At 36.4% G+C, this 9,213-nt stretch overlaps 1 protein-coding gene across 1 annotated transcript; it reads left to right on the top strand.

Moving 5' to 3' along the window:
• The first annotated feature begins 3,812 nt into the window (after positions 1 to 3,812).
• On the top strand, positions 3,813 to 5,950 carry LOC132160949 (green-sensitive opsin-1). The gene is made up of 5 exons (XM_059570704.1): positions 3,813 to 4,268; positions 4,414 to 4,582; positions 4,905 to 5,070; positions 5,166 to 5,405; positions 5,525 to 5,950. The coding sequence occupies exons 1-5, from the start codon at positions 3,908 to 3,910 to the stop codon at positions 5,636 to 5,638; spliced, it is 1,050 nt and encodes a 349-aa protein (XP_059426687.1). The 5' UTR covers positions 3,813 to 3,907; the 3' UTR covers positions 5,639 to 5,950.
• The last annotated feature ends 3,263 nt before the right edge of the window (positions 5,951 to 9,213 follow it).

The following is a 9,213-nucleotide window of genomic DNA, read 5'->3' as shown; positions in this document are numbered from 1 at the left end:
TGGACGTAGTGTCCGTGACGTCACCCGTAGACTCCTGAAGAGAGTTTTTGAAGCCTAAAGTGTGTAGAGCGGGCCGTGGCCATCTTGGCAGCGCGTCACCGCGTGACTCTCCCGGACAATCAAAAATGGGCAAAAAGGCGGGAGCTAGTTGCTGTAGCCACACCCACCTAGCGCGACGGCAGTGTCAGCAGTGGCAATCTCCCTGTCACTCAAGTGGCCACGCCCTTAATTATGCAGAACTTTAAGTCTTTATATAATTTAAACGGATGAGTTATAAAAAAATTCACCCCCCTCACAGTTGTCATGAAGGGCAAAATTAGCTATTTAGACCAAAATCATTTTTTGAACCAGGCTGTAAACATGTTTTTTCCTGCTGTAAAGTTGGGCATTTTAACATGGGGAGTCTATGGGACTGACTCCCTTTTGCAGCCAGCCTCAAGCGGCCAGTCGATGAATTGCAGTTTTAGTCACTTCCTTATTGGCCTCACGAGAGAGAGCGGGAGGTTGGCGCTCGATTATCACTCATGAGTAAATATAATGTCTGGTGTTATGTGTACCATTACTACATCCTTCATCAATAAACATGATGTCTGATGTTTGTATAGGCTACATACCAATCTATCATTGCATCACATATGCAAATATAGTCTCAAATACAGCAGTTTCATTGGTAAATTAATGCTGTCACATTAACCTGAACAAACAGTGCATCTTAACACCATCAAATTATGTGTTGCGTTTAAAGACATTTGGCCCCGTCCACCTTCGTTAACGTGGACAAACAGTGCGTCATGGCACGGTCAAACTTCATGCTTTCTGTTTAAAGGATTTTGGCCCCATCTGCCTTCCATAAGCTTCCATCTCACATCGGATACAACTGATCTCACATACAACTGATCCATAGGCTATGTTTGTATCTTGTCTCGTTGTTGCAGTTGTTTTAAATGTACGTTTAAATTTATTTCACAATCTCAGACAAACCGACATTCTTGGATCTCAACAAACTGTTTTTGTGTTCGCGGTCAGCTTTTCGCCTGCCCACCTACCTGTTGCTGCTGTGGATTTCATGGTATTTCTTGGGGTTCGTCTTGCCTTAGTGGAGTGGTAGATGAGGGTTAACAAGGATCCTCACTTTACAACGGATTACACTTTTTATGCTGTTTTTGCAGTTTAATTCGTTTGGATTTTGATTCTCACTCCGTTTGACTCACATTTTTCTGAATTTGCGTAGTGTCTAAAGTTCATATATGTTTTATTGTTTTGATCCCGTTTATGTTTACTGTTGCTTGTAAAGCGTTTTGAGCTCTAGAAAAGCGATAGCCTATAAATTGTACAGCGTAGCCTATAGGCTACTTTTAAAGGTTACCTGTATGTCCAGTTCCTATTTCACTCCAAAATAAAAAGAAAGAAAAATAAAATGTTGTTTTGCTACTTTACAGATATGTTGCATTGTGATATTTTGACGTTTTTTCACTTTTCGAGTGTGCGTTTAGGATACTATGACCCATTATATTAATTATCATATTTCCAGGTGTGTTATTTCATAGCTTTGAGAATGTAACGATTGTTCTACAATGTGCAAAATAAAGAATAAAGAATGAGATAAATATTAAAATGCGTTACGACATGGCAGCTGTGCTGATATGAGCATGTTTGGTTGTTCAGAGTGAATCAGACTATATCAATCTATTAGCGAACAGTCTGAATTTCCTTAACGTCATTTATTTATCATATGATTTCAGTTTAAACATTTCATTACTTTCCCAACCTTTGACGATTATTGGGTAAAGATTTTTATGAGTCACAAAAAAAAAATACTGCAATATCAAATTCTGTCATTATTTTAATCACCCTTGTCTTTCAAACCCGGTATAATTTTCCTATGTGGAAGACTAACTATTGACGTTGCTTATTTCTATACAACTGATCCATAAAGTGCAGAAATATAGCGAGTGTCCTGTACGTAGCCTTATGGTAATCTCTCTGGAGCGCAGCACAATTCCGAGTTCAAAGGTGCACTTTCTTCTCGTGTGTCTTTCCCTACCACTTCCTGTTCGTTATCCATTATACTACAAAGACAGAATCTTTTAAAATCAAGTTTTTAAATATATATATATATTATAAATTATTATAGTAGTTTAACATATGATTCATGCACAATATTTTAAGTATTCATGTAACTGAAGAGCAGACTGACAATTCATTATCCACTTACAAACACCACCTTGCAGCATTCATTTTTAAACAAATCGTATAAACAATTGTTTTATGCTAGTAGTTTATTTATTGCAAATTATATAGTCCCACCGCTCCCTATACGCAGAGTACGCAGTTGCTAAAAAAAAAGACAAAAAAAAAAGACAAAAAAAAAACACACATGATGAGCCATTCCCGCATCCTCGCTCGCACCCGCTCGCACCTCATGTTTGCAGCTGAATGCAAATGATCATTGATGGACAACTATGCCCGTGAAAAGATGAAAACGAAGCCCATGCATAACTTGCAGGTACATCATAATCCCGTGAAACTTTTTGGGCTGCTGACGTAATGACGGGTTTTAATGTCATTAATAATTCACCACCAGAAACGAATTTAATATTCTCTCTGAGTTTCCATGTTCCCTTACGAAAATTAACCATGGTTTTGACATGAATACCAAAAATCGTGGTTCGAGTATGGTATAGTTTTGTTACTTCAATTAATAATTTACAAAGAAGTATTAAGATATATATATATATATATAAAATTGTGGCTAGGCTTATATAAATATACCTATAAGCTAACAACAGCCTTAAGAACTACTTACAATGTATAAAAACAATGAGGCAATAATGATTGGCTAAATAATAATTTTACGGTTTAATTGAATAACATTAAAATACATAATGTAATAAAAAATAAACAATTTATGTACATGTTATTACAAATGCCTACTAAGGGAGCCAATGGCCATGTAAATGCTGCTGTTATATGATCAAATAGGCTGTTTAAAATGCTATTGACCAAACATTACATCCACTTAATATCGAATTTTGGCCACCTTTCAGCTATAGATGACACAGCCTCATTAAGTTCTTAAAAAAAACAAAAAACAAAAAAAAACAACAACAACCAAGTGGACATCAAAATCCTTACAAAAATTATCTATGGTTTTATCATAAAACTGCATAATTTTCTTTTGCGATATTTCTGAATCCTTGAGACTTTAAAATCAATCAGACAACTGTATTAATAAATTCATAGACATAACTGTCAAGGGCTACAATTGTTTTATATTTTATTAAAGTTCTATTTTGACCCCTAGTAGGTGTTTTTTTATTATAATTATTACTTCCATAATATTTGAGGGAGGGGGCACAACAATACAATCCTATTTAGGGCACCTATTTGGCCAGCAGCGGCCCTGAAATTATAGCAAGATTACAAAATTCTATGCAGGATAGAGGTTCTGTGACAGAGGCTTACGAAAAAAAAAAAAGCAGAAGTGTAACATTGAAATTAAATGCACATCAGTGTTGTGTTTTAATATTTTAATGATTACTACATCAGACAACTTTCACATCTAAATTACACTTTATCCTTGAAATAAATACAGCTTTTTTTAAACTCACTTTGTACTAACAATCAAAATCGTGGCCTAATTTTCTTAACCAAAAAAGTCAAAAGAACTTTCAAAGATCCAAAGCTCTACCGGGTAATTAGCCTGAAACTGATTATGTCTACTCTTATCATTCAAATCCCACACTGCAACACCCTCCCTATCTTACGCTACTGGATTTATCCCTTATAAGGAACCTCAGAGGGATATATAAACACTCCTTATGCATCCAGGTGAAGGGCTGCCACTCAGCTGTACCACAGCAGCAGATTGCATCCTTTATTTCCTCTGGATCAATAGTGGGCAAAGATGAACGGCACTGAGGGAAAAAACTTCTATGTCCCCATGTCCAACAGGACCGGGCTAGTGAGGAGTCCTTTTGAGTATCCACAGTATTATCTAGCTGAACCGTGGCAGTTTAAACTCCTTGCCCTCTACCTTTTCTTCCTCATGTCCTTGGGTCTACCCATCAATGGCCTTACATTGGTGGTTACAGCTCAACACAAAAAGCTCAGGCAACCTCTCAACTTCATTTTGGTCAACCTGGCTGTGGCTGGTACAATCATGGTTTGTTTCGGATTCACAGTCACTTTCTACACAGCAATTAATGGCTACTTTGTTCTGGGACCAACTGGCTGTGCGGTTGAAGGCTTCATGGCCACTCTTGGAGGTAAGGAAAATTGCGTAATTTTCTGTTGTTAGTTTCTATTTTATTTTAACGGCTGTGAGGAATTATTTAGGTGAATGTCAATGTGCAATATGGGAAAACTTCACTTGTGAGTGTTAATGAATTTCATATTTTATTTGCTACACAGGTGAAGTTGCCCTTTGGTCTCTTGTGGTGCTGGCCATCGAAAGATACATTGTGGTTTGCAAACCAATGGGTAGTTTCAAATTCTCTTCCAGCCATGCTTTTGCAGGAATTGCATTTACATGGGTAATGGCATTGGCATGTGCAGCTCCCCCTTTGTTTGGATGGTCCAGGTTGGTCTAAAAAGACATTCTGCAGTCATTTTGATATTTAGTGCATTGATTATAAAAACATTTCAGTTGAACCTCAGGTATGTGAAAGCAACACGTTTATCGTTTATCAGTATGTACCTGTAGGAATACAACATTGGCTTACTCCCAATTTAAAGCAGCAAATAAGTATTTTTTCCCCATGTAACGATCTATTTATTTTTACTGAATTATTGTACTAAATGTAGTTCTTTTTACATGCCTAAGTACAACAGTCTCAAATCTTTACCGGTACGATCTTTACTCAGACTGAAATTTCATAATATCAGGTTCATGTCTTTAACAGATATATCCCTGAGGGAATGCAGTGCTCATGTGGACCAGACTACTACACCCTGAATCCTGACTACAACAATGAATCATATGTCATCTACATGTTCGTTTGCCATTTTATATTGCCAGTCACTGTAATCTTCTTCACCTATGGACGGCTTGTGTGCACTGTCAAAGCGGTATGAAATGTCACTTCCTGAAAATTTCTGGAAATTTCCCATTACTGGAATACTATGTTAAAATGTTATCATCCTTGGTTATTTCACTCTCTTAGGCTGCAGCTCAACAGCAGGACTCAGCATCCACCCAGAAAGCTGAGAGGGAAGTGACAAAAATGGTCATCCTGATGGTTTTTGGCTTCCTGATAGCTTGGACCCCTTATGCCACTGTTGCTGCCTGGATATTCTTTAATAAGGGAGCAGATTTCAGTGCAAAGTTCATGGCTATTCCTGCCTTCTTCTCAAAGAGCTCAGCCTTATATAACCCTGTTATCTATGTGCTGCTAAACAAACAGGTAAACATTTATCAGACTTGTCCTACAGATCCCAGACATCCCTTTTCATTTCTTCTCTCTCTTCTCTCTCTATTGTCTCTATAAAATAAACCTACTAAATCAAACTTTGTTCCTTACAGTTCCGTAACTGCATGCTGACCACTATTTTCTGTGGAAAGAACCCTCTTGGCGATGATGAGTCCTCAACTGTGTCCACCAGCAAGACGGAGGTGTCCTCTGTATCTCCAGCATAGACTTTTGGACCTCTCACAGATTATGTTCTTTTAGTCATTGACCAATTTGAGCATCTGAAAAAAAAAAGAAAAAAAAAAGAAGACAGCTGGATTAGTTTTTGATTGTGTTCACTTTCACCATTAATTTGGAGCACGCAGAAGACGTTGATGTGTGCAAACTTTAAAAGTATTGGATGATCAGTGAACATTTGAATTGTGGTTTTATTTTTATGCACCAGGAGGCTAGCATTTGTATCTTTTGCCTAAAATGTACATATGTATTTTGTAAATAATGAAAAAGAAATACATAGGAATAAACACTGGCATTAAATACTTTTGTGTTTCTATTATTTATGAATTGATGGAATATTCTATTTGCTCCCACATACTGTATATAAGATACTGATATTTTATCTGTACTACAAGCAATAGTATAGTACACATCATATAGATTATCCACTATTCAGACTACAATGTACTGTATAGACAAAGTTTACAAATGTAAACAAAACTTTGGAATGCACAAAATTGAACACATTTACAGTCCATAAATCACTGTGTGTTTTATATGTCAGACCCAGTATGAAATCCCTACAAAAAGCCCTACTCAGCTATTTTAAACTTGCAATTGTGCTAGACTGTTGACTGAAGCAGCTAGGTGATCTTTTTTTGAGATAAACAGTGTGGACATCAGCACCGATTTCTCATACCTTTCTGATCCTGCCAAAAGATCCTGATGTGACCTCTGTGATGCTAACACATAATGCTATTGAGCAGACACTAACAACTTCCAGGAATTCGCTTTCTCAGATATAAACAAGAATCAGTAGCACCTTAGCTCAGTGCCAAAAATGGACCTTTTTGGAATCCCCAAAAGTAGTGAATTATATATTTTTCAAGTCTAGAACAGTATAAACAGTAGCTAGTAGTTGTTTGTTTGTTTGGTTTAATATACTGATGAGAATGTTTTAATGCCGTCTGTAATTTTGTCTTCACATGATTGGAGAAAATGGAAAATCCATGGTAACGATCAGGCAGTTTGAAAGATTTTTCAAGCATTCTAACTAGGGAAATATACAGCAAGCCTTCAAGTGGGTTAATAATGCTAAGAATTTGTAATATTAAATTAATCAAACCTTGTGAAATTGACATTTCTAAACAACTTTCATTTTAATCTGACATGACTAATTTTCTTGCTGGTCTTCATAAAGAATTTTAAACAATAACTGTGTCTGTTCTCCTACTTAACCAGAAAATGATGTCAGTAATTACAAATCCTGATTCTGAGAAAGGATGTTCAGTGGCAAGGCAGTGACATTTATGAGAGCATAACAGCATGTGTTGCTTGAAGCAGCTTGATAGAGCAACAAACTACTATGCCAGTAAGGTTACATTTACAGTATATAATTGCTGCCCTCGCAGCAAAACTGCTTTAAAATAAGAAAGGCAAAATGATCAAAATACCTTTATTTAATCTCTTCATTCAAGTGCTTCCATTGTTCAAATGATAAATGGTCTCCAATATCAGCAATTCACTCTTACGGTACATGTTTGTTCTGTCTGTCATTTCAACTTTCAGTTCTGCTGCCTATTCAACTTTATCATCTACAGTATGTGCTGCTCAATAAACAGGTAAAGTATGCTCGTGATCAAATGCTTATTTCTAACATTTGACTCACTAAGTGTAATTTGTAAGCATTTGATGAAGTAATTTACTCTTTGCTTTATTGTAGCATTCTAATCCTATTTGTCAGACTGAATGCAGCAAGAATCCTCTTGCAGATAATAAATCTTTAACTGTCAACAAGCAAAAAACAGGAATTTGTCTACATGCACTATCCCATATCTAGCCTTGCTTTGACAGTACTGTGAAATTTCTACTTATTTCTTTGTTTGTGTTGATAATGTAAATGCACCCCCCCCCCCATTCACTGTCTGTTTCTATCTCTCTGGAAATTGTCCTCACGGCACCTTGGTGTCCTCATTGCACTTTGCAATCATGTCTTCTAAGTGTAACTCATCAAGCCCTGATACAACTATCTCTCAAAGGATTACGCGATCAGGCTCTGGTAGTAGGAATGGCATTGACTTCTCAGTGGGCACGACTCAACAATTTAAAGATAAGACAAAGATCTGCTTAAGCCAATTTGCAAGGTGCTCACCCAACTGTGGTACTGAACACTAACCTCTGGCTAAAGGAATTATGAGTTTAAACTAATTGGTTCTCCCAAAGCATGGAGTAGATTTACATGCAGTCCTGTCCAATATATAAATTCAGTATATATTTTTTACATAATTAAATAGTTAGATAAACAACATGCAGCTCTAGAGGGGACAATTGCTTGGAGTAAAAATCTTGTATTTGTAAATGTGTAAATCTCACATTTATTTTTGCATTTTTGTAGTGGCCTTCAACTGTCAAGGGCTTCAGATCTTTATCCATTCCCAAAATGTCAGCTGCATTCTCAAATTACCCTCTAAACAATGGAATCGATTTTTCAATATATAAAAACAAGCTTGTTAATACAAAAATGTCTGGATATTCACGTGCAGGAATTTTTGCAGCTATAAAACAATTCTCCAGTGATCTTGTATGGTGGAAACAAAGTAATTACTTGCAATTAATCAAATGACTGTAATTATGGTGATGTTGTTGCTTTTATGTGCGCTAATGGTCAGGGATACAGCTGGAAAATGTGTCCCACTTTTGGGACTGACAAGAATCACACTGATATGGTGCTCTTACACTCTAAAAACGGCTAGGTTATTTTTTAACCCAAAATGCTGGGCTGAGTCTGTTGGGTCATTTTGTTGGGTTCTTTTATTTCTTTTTAAACACTTTTGGGTAGTTTCAATTTACCAGGTGTTGGGTTAAACCTGCTGGGTTGCGTCGCTGGGTTGTTTCAGGCCAGCGCTGGGTTATTTAACGCGCCTTGAAGATATTTAAATCGCTCCCCAACTATCATTTTGGAAGAACAACTGTTTAATTTAAGTTTATTTAATGTTTTCATTAATAATTATTTTAAATTGGCAGAATTATAACTTTTTTTGTGGCAACAATACTGTTAAACTTCTACAGTCCAACATTATTTACGTTAAAGGCACAATATGTAATTTTTCTGCTTTAAAAATAGTAGAAATCCCTATATCTATGTTATATATTTTTTAGTTGTGTACTTACATTATCCTAACAGTTTCCACAAACTTTCAAATTCGGAGAAAATTATACTTTAATTAGAAGACACAGCACGTTTCTTTATTACCCCTTTGTCGCCCGTCTATGGCGTCATATAACCTTTGACCCTTCTAGTTTATCTAACTTCCTGCGGAACGCCAAATACAAAGGTGAACAGAAGCAAAGAAGAGACGAAGAAGAAAAAGTAGTAGCTAGCCTTGATCGAGACTATTATATTTTATATTTATATTGTTTATATTAGTATTTATACCTCAATCAATAACTTAGTTATGGATCATGATTATGCTTTGCCTGTACATTCTGTGAAGCGCAAATGTACGGGTGAAATAAATGACCCGAGAAGGTTTTGGGACAAGAGAAGAAACAAGACACGGGTAAATATTGGAGCTGCATTTCCAAG

This window comes from Carassius carassius, chromosome 17 (genome assembly GCF_963082965.1).
Source record: "Carassius carassius chromosome 17, fCarCar2.1, whole genome shotgun sequence".
In the NCBI taxonomy this organism is placed as follows: Eukaryota; Metazoa; Chordata; class Actinopteri; order Cypriniformes; family Cyprinidae; genus Carassius; species Carassius carassius.
The sequence above is the reverse complement of the archived record's forward strand: the minus strand, read 5'-3'. Positions and strand labels throughout refer to the sequence as shown.